Raw genomic sequence first — 17679 nt, 5'->3', positions numbered from 1 at the left:
GCCAGGCTGCTACTGAGGTGGGTAGAGCTTGGGGTCATGAAGCCAAGTGCAGAGACCTGGGTTTCACTTCATAAATCAGAGGGCTGTGCTTGGGAACAGGACATTATTAGGGACAGTACCGGGTTGCCTGGTGATTCCTTCCCATATCCAGGCTCTGGCAGTGCAGTGTGATGGGAAAGCCTTTCTGAGCCGAGTTGCTTGCCAGAGAGGTTATTTTGAGTAGCGCTGGGTGCCTTGAGCAGTGTGTGTTGACACTGACCTCTAGTGGGAATAGATGCCCTTCTCTTTAGTTTTTCCCTGCAGTTTTAACCATTTTAAGTGACACATCTTAAGGGGGACTGGAGACAGCCCAGAATTAGAGCTCTGGCTTTAAAACCCTCAAAAGCAAATCAGAACATCAAGATTGGCCTCATATTTTATTTAAATATTTTTATCCCACTACTATTTCCTGCCAATACATTATATATAGATATTATATATATGCATGTGCATTTGTAGATGTATATCCTTCTGTATTTAAAGCCTCTGAAAATAATGAAAGTCCAAAACCCACATGGCCAGGCAGAAAAGCTTTTTTTTTAGGAAGACAGTATGAAAATGAGCCCAAGCCTTGCTGAATGAGAGACAGAAGGCAAATAATAGGGCAAAGTGGCCAAGTTCCTCTTTCAGGCTTTCCAGTCAAATTGTCTGAAGGGTTAATAGAAGCATGCCCAGCCAGAGGAGGGGTGTCAGGAGATGGTACCTGAGCTGGGTGTTAGTGGGCGTAGTCGAAAGAGTAGAGAGTGGCTGGCCATGGATGCCTGGGTGGCATAGCTGATGTAAATGGGGAGCGCCTGGTCTTCACAGCTCAGCTGCAGGAGACCATTGCAACATAGTCCCAGGAGAGCACTAGCCAGCTCAAGAAAGGTCAAGGCTCCCCTTAAGGAAGCTGCAAGATCACTACCTCCAGCTGAACTCACATCAGCAGCAGAGGAAGGCCACTTCCAAGGGCTGCTTGGTAGCCAGAGGTGAAGAAAGTTTGCAGTGGACTGGACTGTAGAGTCTGCAGTGGTGTATCTTGAATTGCCTCCCTGTAGAACTGGTCCAGGGTTTATTAGTTTGGGCTTTGTGCTTTGGCTTTGGCTGAATCACTTCTGGACATGTTCTAGTCCTGGAATCAGGATCCACACCTATGCCCCAACTGGAACACGACATCGCTAGATAAACAAGTGTGACTGCCACTTGATGCAAAGGTAAGCAGAAACTAGTTCACAGAGAAACGAGATCTTTGTGCATCACCACACAGGTCTGTGCTGATTTAACCAAAGTGGATTTCTCCTAATGCCTCATTTTACCCATACAAAAGTGTACAAGGAACCGTTCCATGATGGAGCTGCATCTCTAACAACATCTAGTATGTTATTAGAAAAAATGACAAAGGCATTTTAGAAGATAGTTGATGGGTAACCTAGGAGCAGTTGGGTATGGAAAGGTGGAAGAATAGAGATTCTGTGTGGGTGTCAGGAACGACAGCTACAGGTAGAGCTGGGATGCAGCCACCACCAGGGTGTGAGAGGCAGTGGCATGGATATATGGCCCAGAACCCCACCCTGCATTGGACAGATAGATGTGGGAGAAGCTCTTTTCCCTCAGTAATTGTAGTCTTGCAGCTAGGCAGTGCCAGGGACACAACTGGAGACACTGAAACAGAACCTGAGCGTGGGAGGAAAACTTATGACTGGAAGTTATTGATGCCAAAAGAGACATACCTGCCTCCTTCCTGCTGTCCTCACACCCCAAAACCTTTCTCCCTGCCTGGTCAGAGGCACTTTTCATGGACAGCTCTCCTGCAGCAGTCTGTGCTCACAGACCCAGCAGCCATGGGGCAATGATGCAAACCCAAAGCAGCAGCTGCAGTGTGGGAAAGGGAAATCATTGGTGCTTTGCATGTGGTTTGTGCGAGCCCAACCAGTACCCATCACCAAGTTCTTCCCAGGTGAGCTTTCCTGCAGGAGATTGTTCCCCTCCTGCTGGGATGAACTGGAAAGATGGGCACCCTGCAGAGACGGAAAGTCACCTCAAGCAATAAAAGCAAAAAGTGAAATTGATTTTTAAAGTATCAGCTGTGTTCAGAGCTATCTAGATTGTCCTTTGAGGAAAGCCCACTGCTTGAGACACGGGAAGGTAACTAGATGATGTCTATGCAGATCCATGATGAACACTACTGGATAGTTTTGGCTTTAGAAGGAGAGCACTGAAATGCAGGCAGGTCAACCATTCACAGGCAGTGAGCTGGGCCTTCATTTGACTTCTATTTTCAGCTTTTATTTCTGTGTCTTGGCTGCTCTTGCGTGAGCGCTGGCAGCCACTCTGGGCTTTGGGCTTTCTATTTGCAATACAGAAAGGTGGTGGGAAGGGGCTGGACCAAAAGGCTTGTATAGCCAACTGCAGTGACCTCCCTTTGCCTCTACAGGCAGGACAGATGAGAAAGTGTCTTGGTGGGTGAAACGGTTTAATCCGTGCACGTGGGAAAAGCAAACTTCTTATTCACACCTATCTCTGCTACCAGTAAGTGACATCCACCATAGTTTCCCACAGAGCCTGCGGCTTCAGTCAGCACCTGCACATGCAACAGCATCCTCACCCGCACACCGCCTGGTTTGACAAGGTCCCTCTTCCACCCCTGGCAAACCTGCCTGCTATTTAAAGAACCCAAGCCAACAGGGCAGGGGCAGGAGGCAGGCCCAGGACACACCGGCACGTACTGCCCGGCTTCGGGAAGTGCAGCGTGGCCGCCTCCCTCTCCCGCGCCCCGGCCCGCCCTTCCGTGCCCACGCGTTCCGTGCCCACGGGTGGGTTTCTCCCTCCTGCTGCCTCTGCGCCCTCCCTGGACAAAGCGGGCGGGGCGAGACAGCCTCTCGTTGTGCCGGGAGGTGACGGGGCGGCGCGGCGGGGCGGCGGCGAGGGGAATCCCGGGCAGGCGGGGCCGGGCGCGGCTGAGTCAGTGCGGGCAGGGGAAGGAGGAGGAGAAGGAGGAGGAGGAGGTGGAGCTACGGCGCCTTGGACTGTGCGCCGGCCGCCACTCGATGGTTTTCCGGCCATGAGCCCCCCGGCGCCAGGAGCGGGGCCGGGATCGGGACCCGGGCCGGGGCAGGCGGACGGCGGGCACTGAGCCATGTCGCGGGCGGCGGGCGGCGAGTGCCGCAAGGAAGCGGCGGCCTGGGAGGGAGAGGACGGGCAGTGCGACTCGGGCATCGAGTCGCTGCGCTCGCTGCCAGGCGGCAAGGAGACCCCCGCCGCCCCCGAGGCCGCCCCTGAGACCCTCACCGAGACCCTCGCCGAGACCGCCGCCGCCGCCGAGGAGCGGCTGGACTCCAGCTACGGCTCCGGCGCCCTTCCTGAGGCTCTGCCCGGGCTGCCGGGCGTTCCGGGGAGCCGTCCCGAGGAGCCGTCGCCGCCGGCCGAGGGGCTCAGCCGGCAGCAGCTGGACGCGCTCACCTACCTTTCGGAGGACGGAGACACGTGAGTGACCCCCGGGGGAGCTACGAGTGCCGGCTCCCCCCAGCCCCGCGGCCTGGCCCCTCGCAGCGGCTGGCGGCGGGGAGCCGGTGCCTAGAGATAAGCCAGGCAGAGTCTGCCGTGCTCCTCATCCCTCCCCCGAGGAGCATCCGTTCAGCCGGGCTGTGGGTGACTCCCCAAATCCCTGTCCTGAGAGCCTCCCGCCTTGCCTTGCTATGCATGGATGCTTGGCACCCCGCTGTAGGTTTGCGTTGGTGATCCCCTCACCCGCCTGAGGGGCATCTGAGCCGAGTCCTACAGAGTGAGCAGAGAAAGATGTACCCCAGGTTACATGGCACAGAATGGACCCACCTTAGGAAGCTAGCTTCCGCTTGCTGTGGGGCTGCTGGCAACTAGAAGAGCAGAGGGAGCAAATCAAGCCCCTCACTGGCTCTTACCCAGAGAATTCAATGTTTCCTCCCCAGTAAGGCTTGGCTGCATGAGATGGCATGTAAGCAAGATCTGAAACAAGGTTGGCTATGCAAGGCAAGACCTTGGGATGGCTGTGTTAGATACTGCTCAACCCAGCAACCCAAGAACAGTTTGTTCTCAGGTGGGAATTGCCTTGCTTTGCCAACCTGCTGCCAGAGCCGCAGCTTTTGGCACAGTTGAGATGCACATCCCAGTATGAGGCTGCCCTCGTGAGCCTCTGTGACGGAGACAAGTGTTTCTCTTAATGAGGGGGGGCTTCCCATATCCGTAATGCCCTCTCAAGTGCAAAGGCATCATGCCAGAGTTATTTGGTTTAGCTTCTGGTAATTGCCTTCACCTAAACACAGCGTTTTTTCCCGTTGTACATTCCCTCGACGGAAGGTTGTCATCATGAGTGTACACACAGAGTATGAGTGAAAGTTCTCACAGTTGAGGGCAAAGCTTTGCCCCAAACCCAGGCTGGAGTTTAATACTGAGTAATGGTGCAAGAGGAAGAGAAACTAAGAGGCACTGATAAGAGCAAGGAAATGTCTTCAGTAGTGGCAGCAAGAAGGCTCTGTCCTTGCCTGGCAGACCACATCTGGATTGAAGCTGAAGATGGACTGGGAGACAGCTTGTGTGTTTACTTCCCAGTTAGGAAGGAGTCTGTGCTTTTGCTAATTAGTTCATTTATGCTTACTGTGGGATCTGCTCTGAGGATTGGCTGGAAGTCTCATGGCACGCAAGGTTAGACTAAACCCAACCTCCCACATTCCCCAGCCAGACTTTCTAGTCCTGTCCTATCTATGGGCTCGTTCTGGGGCTCCTCAGCATAGAGCAGCTGCACTAGTTTTCCCAGCTCTGACGCTAGAGCCAAGGTGCCCACTGAGAGAGCCACGGGTCTTTTCATCAGAGCTGTGGAAGTAAGGCTTCAGAAAGCCCCCCGGGCTTGTCTGTCATGGTGTGCCCAGGGCTCCTCACTCACTGTTTTTTTAGTGAGCCCCGTAGATGCAGCTGCAATGCACATGGAGATGCTTTTACTGCTTGGGGCTATCTTGTTTGGGAGCTGAGCCCTTTGCCTGTCAGACTTGCTTGGAGAGACCTAATGCAAATATCTTATTAGCTAGGGAAACATTAATCAGTGGTGTCTTGGTTTCTGTAGGCAGGAGAGGCTCTCGGAGAGGTCCCCAAACGGTTGCCGTTACTCTTCTGTTTTCTCTCACTCACAGAGCAGTTCAGAACAGGAAATCTGTAAAAAGTGAGGGTGGGAGTAAAACATCTGCTGGTGGTACAGCTCCTACAGCTCCGGACTGGCCGTGTCCACACAGGGGATTGCTTTCCTGGGATCTGCTTCCATTGCTGGGGAAAAAAACAAACCTATTCTTGTGGTTAGAATGGTGAGGCTGTGGTGAGGCTCTGCTATTCTTGTCTCTCCTTCTGACCCTGTGGTAGTGGTAGGTGGCATTTATATTTAGAAGTGCTGAACATCCTCAACTCAGGTCGATGCAACTGGGAACTGTGAGCACCCAGCAACTCATTGAACTGCCACTGTTATTGTATGTGAAAACAGTCAGGGCTGATAGTAAAGTCTATGGAGCAATTGCTCATCCAGTGACAGAAGGTCCCCAGAGGGAAGGGATCGGATGGGCACAGGTTACATCCCTTTCATCTGGCCAGACAAACCCATCGACTTATTTTCTTCTTTTCATCTCTGTCAGCAGCACATTTCCTTGTGTGCTTTTTTTTGTCTGCCACAAAACAGCTCCAGGCAGAGAATTAAAATCACGCTGTCATTATATTTCAGAAGACTTAGGCAACAACACTTTAGTGTAATTGTAATTCTGAAAATACAAAAACTTCAGGGGTTTTGGCTAAGTAGTTCCTGTTTCCCCAGATGCCCTGGCTTGTACCAAGGGGAGAGGAGCACTGGGGTTGCACAAAGGGAGCTGGCAGAAGTCTTGGCTCTCCATCTGACAGAAATCTTCACTATCCATAGCTCACTCAGGCTCACCCATCTGTGCCATCCTGAGGTGTACCTGTGTTTGTCTGTCTGGCCCTTGTGGGGGAAGTACAGGAGGTGGAAGCAGAGGCGAGGAACGTGTGCTTGGGTGGTTGGAGCATCAGCAGGATCCTCCCTGGCTGCCTCCCTGCCCGCCTTCACGGGAGAGGAGCGTCAACCCAGATGGGATGAAGCAATGAGCCTAAAACTGGCTCTTTCTGTGCTCAGAATTAGGAGTCTAGCTTTGGCAAGAAGGAAGTGGCCAAGAGGGAAGGAGGGGGTGTGATGGCCAGTGAAATATGTGGGTGCTGTCTTCCAAGAATTATTTGCCCAGATGTTGTCCCCCCCATGACTCCTCAGTACCACTGGCAGCCCCTCCACCTCCGGGAAGTCAGAGCTGCAGTAATCGGTCACAGGGACATCAGTCCTCGAGAGAGAGTGGCTGAGCTGACAGGGCAGCAGAGGTCAAGGATGAGGAATGGGGCAGAAGATGGTAGGAGCACTTAGGGCAGTGATATGTATCTTGCTTATTCCGTGGCCAGATAGAGAACAAACCCTGTGCACTCAAGCTCAAATGGTCTCCTCCAAGCATCCGTCTTTTCCTTGTGACCCAATACTCCTCCAGGTATCCATCTCTTCCATGTAAACAAGCTCTTTTTCTGCTGAATTGGGTCCCAATGGGACTGCTCTACATGGAAGTGAAGAGAGGGGCTTTCCAGCTGTAGACATGGCTAGCTCTGAGCAGGCTTCAGGCAGCTCCAACCTCTGAACCACCTCAACCTTTTTTAGGATTCACTAAGGAAACGCCCTCTTTCCCAGCCTCAGCAGGCAGATGCACAAGTCCAGCATCCTGGAAAAGGGCTGCCTGTTGGACCAGCACCTTCAAGGTGAAATGGGGTGTGATGGGATCACCTGTTGTGTTCCAGCACAAGGGAAAACCTCCCTGGTTGGGCTTATGTCAGCCTCTGCCAGCTCTGGAGTGGCAGAGTTGATTCATCGGTGTGTGAAATTAAGCGGAGTTTCCTCTCTCTAGGACTATCTTAAACTTAAAAATGTGTTTTCCTTGGTGCCCATGCTGGTCCTTGGGCCACACGCCAATTTATGCCATTGGTACCTGATGCCGCGGTGATGGAAAGGCTGGGGGCTGCGCCCCCGCAGGAGGGTGACTCTCTTCTGCACGGGGCTCTGTATGCAAAGCAGCGCAGTACCTCTGTGGGGGTGAAGGTCAGGGGACCCCAGCTCAATCACAGGAGAGAGACCAGAGCCTCCTTCAGATGGAAAATGGGACCGAGTGGTTTTGGTCGGGCACATGTTTCTTGGAGGGAGGGGAGCAGAGGAAGCTTGACTTCCTCCTTCCACCAGAGACAAGTGCTGCTCTGTCTGCTGATAAGAAATCACGTGCCAGTGACTCGTGGGCTCAGATGCCTTAACAAGGGCTTGGGGACGGTTAATTAAGTAAAATTGGGTCCCCATGGGAGGTTCTGAGCTCTTCTCCACATGATGGTAGCGAAGGGGCCTTCTCTGCTGAGCCCTTGCCTGCTTGGGTAGCCATTGAGCACGAAGGCTCATCTTGAGGGGCCCCTTCTAACCATACACCAGCGTGTGCCAGTCTTAACCCTCCCAACTCTTGGAGCCCTGTGCCAGAGATCTTCCCTGAGCAGGGGAATAGAGGTTGTCCCCATTCAGGCTGTCTGCTCCAGTGTGGCTGCTTGCTCGGTGCTTCCCCTGCCGAGCAGGGTTGTTGCTGAACCCCTGTAGCCCTGGATCCCAGTGTGTGTAAGTGGGGGAATGCTCAGTGTGTGACAACAAGGGGTAATTACTGTAAAAGATGGAAAAAGAAGCAGAGGACTGGAGAGACTCAGGATTAAAGAAGTCCAATGCAGAGAGCGCACCTGGTTGCTGGTCAGGCTGGGAGTCCCCCTGTTTGTCTGGGCTGGGCTGTTGCTGGCTGCCCAGCAGTGAGGTGGCCATAGTTAATGGGAAGTGGGGATGCTCTTGGTTTTACCAGAGGGGCTTTGGAAAGAAACCTCCTTCCTTGATCGTCAGGATTCAAGTCCATTCAAGTCCATCCCTAGTTGCTTCCTAGCATGCTACCATTGTGGAGCAGAAAAGAGAGTGAGTCCTAACATGGGTCTGGCAGGAGGGACAAGAGAACTTCCTGTGTCCAGCTCCCTGTCCCTGGATTCTTGGCTCTTCCTCTGTGTGTGCTCAGGAGTTTGGTAGACAGGGGAGGGCTTGATGTTCCTCCAAGCAAGGGCAGAAAGCTCTGGAGCATCCCACAGGATGCCCCAGAAGTTGCTGGCTGCTGCAGGGGTCACACACATACAGCCTTGGCGTAAAGTGGGTAAGTCCTGGCAGCCTTCTGAGACTGTGCATGCAAGAAGAGGTTTTTTCTCTGTTTGGATGACTTCAGCCTGGCCTGGAGGAAGTTTCTTCAGACTTTCCACCTGCCTAGGTTTGCCTTGGAGCTAAGGGGAGACACAGCACAGGGGAAGGGAAAGAATGGCTGGAAATTTCCATGTCCCGGGATGCAGAAGCCTGATGCCTGGCTGTAACAGATCAGCCGAGGTGGGAAGGACTTCAAGTCCTTGCACTTTGGAGGCAGCTTGGCCGCTGTTGGGAAAGGGTTGAGCTCAGCTAAATTAACAAAGAAATTTTCATTTTTTTGTTGGTTTGGGTTTGGGTGTTTTTTTAGTATAATGTGGATAAACGAGGAGTCAGATGTGACTGTGTAGGAGGAGAGGCTGTGGGGTCCGAGCTCTGAGAGTGGTTACAGGGTGTCTCTCAGTGAGCTGCGTGGGATGCTCTCTGTGTCACAGAGTTGGGAAGCCCCTCTGACTGGGGCAGATACAGGGCTGAAGGGGGGCTCTGGGGTATCCTAGACTCCTGGCTCATGCCTCATTAAGAGAAAATCCTGAGGCAATAAGGATACGTGCAGGGCTGTAAATGATTGCTAGGGTGTGTTGTGCAGGCTCTGGCAAAGTCCAGGCACTGTCCTCTTGTAAGAGGCTGTTCTGACCTCGAGATATCTCTGTGTATACAGTAACTGTAGAACGTATTTGCCTCCTAATGAGTGAGAGTGGGAGTTTGTTCCATTTGAAATGGTCAATGGACCTTTTGGGATGTTTGCTGCTTTCATTACAATTGTTGATCTTGCTTCTTGGACCTTGACTGGCCCCTGCTAGTATGAGCTGACCTGCTTCCTGGCTTGGCCCATCCATGCACTGATGGTAGTGCGGGACAGACCCCTTGTTTTGAAGGGAACAATCCACATGCATCTGATGTTTAGTGCTTCTGGAATACCAGACCCACCATCTGCTCAGAAATGGAGCAAAATTCTCAAATGTGTTGGTGCAGTCTAGAGGGTGTGAGGCCAGGGGTGCTGTCGGAGCACCTTCATCTCCCCATCTTCCTCCCTTTCCTCCCCCCCTCACTGAAAAAAATGAGGTGCTCACAGCCCTCTCACAATGCCTCTCCTGCCAGTCAGCCTCCAGCACCCTTCATCTGCAAGCACCCAGACCAAACCCTCTGCAGAGCACCCCAGGGAAGGTGAGGCTATCTCCTCTGCTCACCTCTCCCTCTGGCCCCAGGAGCAGCAGTCTGGGAAGCAGCTGCTGCCCAGACTGAAGATCAGGAATGCTGAACCCACTGTGGCTGAAGGGGCTTTGCATCCCCCTAGCCACAACCTCCTTCAAGTCCCATCCCATCCCCCCTCCACTCAAATTCAAGGTGTGCCCTTCCCAGGGAAGGGGAGAAGAAACCTGCAGAACAAGAGACCCAGGGCAGGAACACAGGATATGCCAATGAGTCCACAGCCAGCTGGGATCCACTGGTCCTTTGGAGCTGCCAGAGGGAAGATGGAACAGCTTTATGGAGCAGGGCAGCATCGCTCTGGGTATGTGGGGAGGAAGGGAGCCAGGCTGGGCTGGCTCAGGGCTGCAGGGCAGGATGGAGCTGTGCTTGCTGAGCCTGCTGGCAGAGGTTCATGCTGATGGCTGAGGAAGCGGTTAGCAGTGCAGGTTACAGGCCTGGAACAGGAGAGCAGGGTAAGCATGGAATTCCCCTGCTGTTTTCCTCCCCTCTATTGCTGCTGGGGCCATTTCCTCTACTGAACAAGTTTCTCTTGTGTGAATTGTTTGCATGATTTCCTAATGCTCCACTCAGCCAAAATAAGGAGCTGGGAGCGAACTGTTCCTGCAGACCAGGAGAGAGGGAGAAAAATTTGTCAAAGCAAATTCAACTGAATACTGGATCCTGTGTCTTAGGTGGTTCTGGAGTGAGATGGTGAAGGGAGAGGCTGCTTTGAGAATGAGGTGTCTTACTCTACAGATGGGGGGATCTGCATTGTCAGACCCTTTCCTAGAGAGATGGAAAAGGATAGTCAGAGAACTGGTGGGACTTTATCAGTTCTGCTTATGTGTCAGAGCTGGGTATCACCCTTACCCTGTTCTCCTGCCTCCAGTCTTCATCTGGAAACTTTCCTGCCTGACACTTGAGGTCACTCAGAAGCTGGAGATGGACAGCACTGTGGAAATGGATGCTCTCCTGTGCCTAAACTAGGACCAGTTTGGGCGTGGTGTGTTCAGACCAAGGGACATCCCCAGGGATAGCCCCAACCTCTCTGCTCCAGGGTTGTTATCTCTCTGATGACAGCTAGATCACTTTGTGCCAGGAATGTCCTGTGCCCATGGAACCTTTGTGATTCAGAGTGCTGAATCCTTTTGTGCCAGGATGGAGCTGGTGAGCAAGTGGAAAAGCTGAGAATGAACCCAGCAGTCTCTTCTGCTGCCACGTTTCCCCTACCCACAGCTCTTCCATCCCTTGCTGTTTCTAAAACTCCCTATTGCCCTTCCTGAAAGTTCCCGCTGGGCACCCACCCCCCTAGCTGCAGCCAGGAGAATGCAGGGAGGAGCGTGGGGAGAAAGGGAGCAGTCAAACAGAGGGAGGCAGAGGAGAGGCGTGCAGGCAGGCCAGGGAAGGGCAAGGGTCTGAGCATGGCAGGGTGTAGGGCTTGTTCTGGCAAAAGGACGCGGCCGTGGCTGGGTGAGGAGCGGTGTCTGGCAGCGAGCAGGTATCTCCATCGCCATGCCCTGGCTCTGGGGCTCAGCACGGAGCAGCAGCCTGTCAGTGGCTGCCGTGGCACAGAGAGTTGTCCTTGTTGCCTTGGCCAGAAGAAATGGAGACTGGAACGATGCCTGTGCCTCAGGTCTCCTCAGTGTAGGAGGTTTCCTGGGTTAGCAGGAGACAATCCCAATTGCTGGTTGGCATCACAGCCCATGGCACAGGGTGCCTCAGTGCACACGTGCTCTTGGTGGGCTCATCCCAGCCCGCTGGCCTTGCCATGATTAATCCGGGTAGCTCAAGGTTCTTGCAGCCATTTCAGGAAGTTGAGGGCTGGCAATGAGGAAAGGCGGGAACGAATGCAGAAATGAGAGTGCAGGAGGAGGCTGCACACGGGTGGAGAAGGACGGGGGAGGGGAGAAAACAATCCTTCAAAGCAGGCGCATCTCAGCTGCAAGATGAAAGCTTGAGCTCTGACCAGGTGGGGATGGTCACCCCCATCACCTCTGCACCATGGATGCCCAAACTTGCTTGGTGTCAGCTCAGACCCGAGCGACTGCACCGCCTTGTTGAGCTGCGGAGGCATCCAAGCTGGGAAGAGTGAGGTGCCGGCAGTGACAGAGGGCTGCTGGGGGTTTCCACCACCTCCCCAGGGTGACTGCCCCACTTGTCCCCACGTGACAGTGTGGTGTGGCGTGGGTAGTGGCAGAGGGGCTAGGGGGATTCCTGGGGTACAAGGGCTGGCTGATGTGGAACACAACCCTGGGCACTGCTTTCTCCCCTGGGAGCCCAGAGTAGCTCTGGAAAGTGAAAGCAGCAGCGGTTTAAAGTTCAAGCTGAATTGCCTCGGAAAGTCCCCTGTCTGAACAGTCTTATCTCTGCCATACCTGTAAAAGGCAGATCCTGTGGCCTCCTTCTGCATGTGGTGCCTGGGAGCGGGTTTGGAGAAACAGGGGCTGTCCCTGCAAGTGGGTGAAGGACACCTCAGCACAGGTGCTGCCACAGGGACTGAGGACCTGATGCAAAACCAAGCAGGGAATCTCCCTGTTGGATCATACCCAGGCTAGGGTCAGTGAAAGCCTGATGAGGGGAGGAGTATTCTTGCAGCTGGTCCCCTTGCTCCTGGCCTGGGCCCCTTGGCTGTACCTCTGCCTCACAGTCCCCCATGGGTGGTCAGACCTTGTCCGTGGGGCTGCATGGCCCCTGCTCGAAGCCCCCTCCTCTGCTCTGGGAGTGCTGCTGGTGAGGGGGCACCCCATGGCTGTGCAGAGGCAAATGTGGGTGGGTGGCCTCTCCTTCCAGTAAGGAATTCCCTGCTGCAGCATGACCTGGGGCTTCCCCAGGGACAAAGCCTCTCCTGTTGGATACAGCCTCTCTCCTGGCAGCAAGGTGGAGAGAAACTTGTTTTGCCGTCAAAACTGGGGCTTAGCTGAAGGTCCCTGGGGTTCCAGGTGCTGGCTTGGCCTTTGAGCAGCACTTGGAAGGAGGTGAATAAAGGACATTTTTGGGTACTGGCCTCTGAGCTTCTCAGCACAATCAAATCCTCACTGCAACTGGCGAGAAGGCAGCCCCAACCCTTCTTTTTTTCTGCAATGTTTAAGGTGTTGCTCTCCTGTCTATAGAGAGATGCTCTCTGTCCCCCACAACGCAGGTAACATCGCAAAGCTGGGCTGTCCAGCAAGCAGATTGTCTTGCCAAGACTGGCACAGCTCTCACCCTCCATCCCTTGGCCCTGCCTGCCTCAAACAAAGCTGCTTAGAGCCCAGCCTTTAGTTTGGAGCTGATCCCTGCCACAGACAGGCTACCCAGGGCCCCCAGCATAGCAGTGAGGAGGTGGCAGGAGGCTCAGCTCATGCCTGCTGTGCTCTTCAAAGTGGGAGCTGTTGCCTGCTCCTTGCTGCTGCCCACCATGGCTAGGGTCAGCCCAAAGGGGCTGCCCTGTGGTGGGAGGATGCCTGATGCCAGGGGGCCCGGAAGTGCATCAGGTTGGCGGAGGAGACTGGAAATTCCCTCTTGCCTCTGCCTCCATTGTGCTCTCACTTCTGTTCTGACTGTGAAGGGGCCGGCTGGAAATAAAACTTCTCCTTGGACCGTGGGACTCCGGGCTGCCCAACCACCCCGTGGCTGTGGGGGCCATGGTCCTGAGGACTAGGGCTCCCTGCTGGCCACCAAGCTCTGACAGCTGCACCTCTGGTGTCCCTCTAAGCTGGCAGCTGCGTGCCAGCCCTGCCACAACTGTGCTGGAAGGAAAGGATGTGGGGGAGAGAAGAGGAAATCGGTGTGGACCAGCAGATCAGGTGGTGTGGGGGCTGTGCCACAGAGGTGATCTTGGACTAGCACCAGGCTCCTGCCCAGCTATGGCTGCTTGCCTTCAGGGAGGGGAAAGCAGAAGTACAGTGCACAGCTGGAAGTAGGGAACTGGAATTCCCCGGGCAGCTGCCAGAGCCTAGACCTTCCTCCACAGCTGCCAAACCTGTCCCGTGGGCTCTGGGAAACACATCCCAGGCTCTGGACCTGCACCAGTTGGAGGCCTGGCTTTGCATAGTGGCAGGTCCAAGCCCCATGCGTGCTGTGAGGTCCCAGGGAGGACTCTGCATTGCTTAGCAGGGTCAGGAGGGTCTGTTCCCTGTGGGGATCAGAGTGAAGGACTGCCCTGGAGAGCCTCAGGCCATATTCCTGCCTTGGCCTTCTGCTGAGCTTCCCCAGGGAGAGGGCAGAATGGAGGAGCTCCGAGCTGGTGGGAACGGGATTGGAGGAGGCAGAGAGATTATTCCTTCATGCAGCAGTGAAGGATCTCCACTCCTGAGCATGGCACTCGGGACTCATTTTTCGTTTTTGTTTTCTCCTGTCCCCTTTATCCTTCCATAGGTTGGTTCATCTGGCCATTATCCACTGTGTCCCAGCTGTAGCACTCTGCTGCATTGCTCAGCTACCCAGGGAGGTGCTGGAGATACAAAATGATCTTTTCCAGGTATGCAGTTGTGATAGGCAGAAGATGGGAGGAAGGGAGATGCCGCAGGCAGTTCCCTGGGTAGACACTCAATCCATCTACCCTTTCCCCCAGACACCCCACCTGCTCCCACATGAGCAGCTCCTTTGCAGGGAGGGGAAGAAGGGTGGTGGAGACACCCTGAGAGAGAGGTGTGACAGCTCCCAGCACTGTGGGATGAAGGGTCTTTTGCAAAGCCTCAGGACATTGCGGACAACCCCAGAGGGTGGGAGCAGGCACAGCTTGAATGTGGATGGCAGTGTAGATGGGAGAGTGAGATGTGTCCCCATGGGTGATCCCTGATCTGAGGTGCAGGGGACAGCAAACCATTGGCACGCCCCCCAGTGTCCGCCACGCATAACCTCAGGACAGGGATGGGGCTCTCCTGCATGGCAGCCTGTGCCGCCAGGCTGGCTCCTATAGACTGGTGTGGCTCATCACATGTGGTGTCCTGTGGGGCATCCTTCCCTTTCCTAATTTCTCTCCAGACCCCGCTCCATCTTGCTGTGTACCTGGAGCAGCCCCACGTGATCCAGGCACTGATCCACAAGGGAGTGAACCCCGGGCTGCAGGACCGCAATGGCAACACCCCGCTGCACCTGGCCTGTGAGCAGCAGCACCTGCAGTGCGCCCAGCAGCTGCTGGGGAGCACAGCCCCACCGGAGGGCACAGCTCAGCCCCACAGGCACCACCAGGACCTGCAGCTCCAGAACTGGCAAGGTGAGACCTGGGGTCAACCCAGTGCCGAGCTGGCGGCCAGGTTGGGGCAGAGACCGTGACTTGTGTATTCAGGGATCCTGGAGCACAGCAGAGCGAGCATGCAGCCATGATTGGTGTGCCATGGGGTGGTCCGGGCTGACTGTGGCTTTCTCTTCTGCCTCTCCATCACAGGCTTGGCCTGTCTCCACATCAGCACCTTGAAGGGGAACATCCCAATGATGTCTCTGCTGCTGGAAAGTGGTGCCAACATCGATGTTCGGGTAAGACTGGGTATGGTGTGATGCTTTGGCAAGGCTGGGCCAGTGTGTCTCTCCCTTGGGCACTCCCTTCAGCCTTGGGGCAAGCACTGCTGTGAGGCTTGAAGGCACTGAATTTTGAGAGAACAGAGAGTAAAGGTCCTTAAGGGACTCGTGGGTGCTATAACAGCAGTCAGGGTGGGGACTGCCCCCTCTGCACCTTGTCAATGGGGTGTCGGGTGGGTGCTGTGGGGCCCAACTGAGGGGCCCAACTGAGGGGCCCCGCACCCACACCCTTGTGATCTGCGGGTTGCAGGAGGGCACGAGTGGGAAGACCCCCTTGCACCTGGCTGTGGAGTGCCACAACCGCAAGGCTGTCCAGTTCCTGCTGCGCAACGGGGCGTATGTGGATGCCCAGATGTATAATGGTTGCACCCCGCTCCACCTGGCTGTGGGCCGCAAGGATGCTGCCATTGCCGCCATCCTCTCACACTCTGGGGCTGACACTCTGCTGAGGAACATGGAGAATGAGACAGCCCAGGACCTGGCTGATGGCAATGATGATGTGAGTCTCTGTGGGGGGAGGCCTGTGGCTCTGACAGCTGGTCACGGGGTGCAGGAGTTGGATGATTTGGGGGAGCTCCTAGGAGGAGTTTGCTGCTGTCTCCATCCTTCCCTGGGGGTGTGTGGGAAAACTGCCTTTTGCCTCAAGACTTAGGGAAAGCCCAGACAGGGTTTCTCTGCACTTCCCTAGGGAGGTGGGCGACCGCAGTACTGGGTGGGGGAAAGGTTTGGGCCCCTACCCCAACTCGCTAGAGACACAACCCCCGATCCTTACATGTCCATACCCTTGGCTTCTGCAGCTCCTCGCCTTGCTGCCCTTCGATGACCTGAAGATCTCAGGGAAGCCTGTTGTGTGCTCTGAATGAGCAGCTGGACTCCTTTGGCCCATTGGGCTGCCTCCTTGCTCCGTGCTGCTGCCTGCTGGAACCTTGCCTGCCTGCAGTTCCATAGGAGCAGAGTCACTCTGGGAGACTTATTCCCCCGCCCCTCTGCTCTTTGGAGAAGTTTTGTTGGCCTCAGGCTGCCTTCCCAGACAGAAGAAAGTGGCATTTTGAGCACTACACAGGGGAGGCTTTTCTTTCAGTATCTGTACACTGCAGCAGGACTGAATTTCCCCTCCTGGCCATGGGCCTGACTTGTGGGGGGGTCTCCAGCATAAACAGGGAAGGAGCAGGAGAGGACTCGTTTTCACACTGTTCGGTGGATGGAGCATCCTCTGGCACCCCCAAACGCCATCAGAATAAATGTGGGGTGAGGAGAGTCTACACTCACTCTAATAAATGTTTGTTGTTGCTGTGGGCACCAGAGGTCTCATGTGATCTAACCCATCCTGCACCCCCACAGCATCAGGAGGCTGAGCATTACACCAAGGGCCACGGACATGAGGGCTGCAGGGGTTTCCCCCGTCTGCCCACTCCCTCGGGTCCTTTGCACCACAGAAGGTGAGTAGGAGCGCAGGGGCTTCCCCACTTGCAGAGCCTTTCTAGTGCTCTCCCAGGGCCAAGACTGGGAGATCCCAGCCTGGTGCTCTCTTCTCATGCTGTGCTGTCAGGCTGCAGGGCTGAAGAAAGATTGTAGGAAATGCCGAAGACCAGGTTATGGATCCCTGCTTCTGCTGTTGTGCCTGACATCTTGCTGCTTTACCATGCTGTGGTTTCCTCTTTCGCAAAGAGGACAAAAGATCCTGCCCAATCTCCTGGCTTGAAAGGGTATTAAAAACTTACGGCATGGGTCTTCCCTGGGTTTTAGATTCCCCCAGGCTGAAAGTGGACGAGATGGCAGTATTATCTTCATGCAACATCCTTTCTATTGTTCAGCTCACCACCCTTCCTTGCCCCCTCTCCAGCCAGAGGAGCACGTGTGATGCACATGCGATGCGTTACGAAACCAGCAGCCAAAGGTGCTGTGGGAATGGAGGCATGGAGCCTGCCTGACCCCACCTCAGCCAGGGAAATTCCCCTCTTGTTGCCTGGGAGCAGCTGCTGTTGTTTTGGACAAATCCTGGATGACGCAATTGCCCGAGATGCTCTGGAGTGAGCCTTTGTCTTCTTCCTCCCTTCGTGTGAGGGAATGCTGTCACAAAAGTAGGCGGGCACCCCCCAGGCTTCTCTGGAGGGTCTGGTCTCTTCAGCAGCCCTGGGCTGGATTGCGTTTGTTTTGAATCTTTGCCTCTCACCTTCTGGCAGGGCCTCAACCCTGCTGCAAACCCGTGCGGCTGCTTCAATGCCACCTTCACAGGGGACATGAGGCACTCCTGGGTTGCCCAAAGCAGGAATGACAGGTGCTGCAGGGCAGAGTGGGATAGTGGGGCCAGGGCTGCAGCTGGGAGCGAAGGAAAAAGGCAGAAACAAGTGATGTGCACCTTTTGTTATTATAAAATAAAACCATTTGTTTTAAAAAGATGTCTTGTGAACCATTACTGGGTGGCCATCTGACGGCTGCAGCCGGCCCTGTAGCCATGCCCGGGGCCGGGATGGGGGTGCAGGGCTGCAGGGACCGGGTGGACATGGCCCCCATCCTGCCCCACAGTGCCCAGACAGTGCCTGCCACTGGAAGCAGCTGTGGCGTGTGCCTGGGGCAGGGCTGGGAGGGGGAGCCTGGTAGGGTTCAGTTTCAAGGGCTTCTGGCTTGAATCAGGAATAGTATGGCCATCAGGACTAGGG

The 17679-nt window shown here is 55.0% G+C and overlaps 1 protein-coding gene across 2 annotated transcripts; it reads left to right on the top strand.

The window, feature by feature from the left end:
- The first annotated feature begins 3038 nt into the window (after positions 1 to 3038).
- Positions 3039 to 17416, top strand: NFKBIE (NFKB inhibitor epsilon). Of its 2 annotated transcripts, XR_007903900.1 has the most exons (7): positions 3039 to 3501; positions 13877 to 13979; positions 14486 to 14717; positions 14889 to 14977; positions 15270 to 15518; positions 15817 to 16267; positions 16361 to 17416. XR_007903900.1 is itself a non-coding variant. In XM_051783287.1 (6 exons), the coding sequence occupies exons 1-6, from the start codon at positions 3155 to 3157 to the stop codon at positions 15880 to 15882; spliced, it is 1086 nt and encodes a 361-aa protein (XP_051639247.1). In that variant the 5' UTR covers positions 3039 to 3154; the 3' UTR covers positions 15883 to 17416. The 2 variants fall into 2 exon arrangements, 1 of the variants encoding a protein (XP_051639247.1); XM_051783287.1 differs by having other exon boundaries at positions 15817 to 17416.
- Positions 17417 to 17679: the final 263 nt, after the last annotated feature.

Source organism: Manacus candei, unplaced genomic scaffold (assembly GCF_025592945.1).
Source record: "Manacus candei isolate 608988 ecotype Guabito, Panama unplaced genomic scaffold, ASM2559294v1 h1tg000017l, whole genome shotgun sequence".
NCBI lineage: Eukaryota > Metazoa > Chordata > Aves > Passeriformes > Pipridae > Manacus > Manacus candei.
This window is presented reverse-complemented; position numbering and strand designations above follow the sequence as displayed.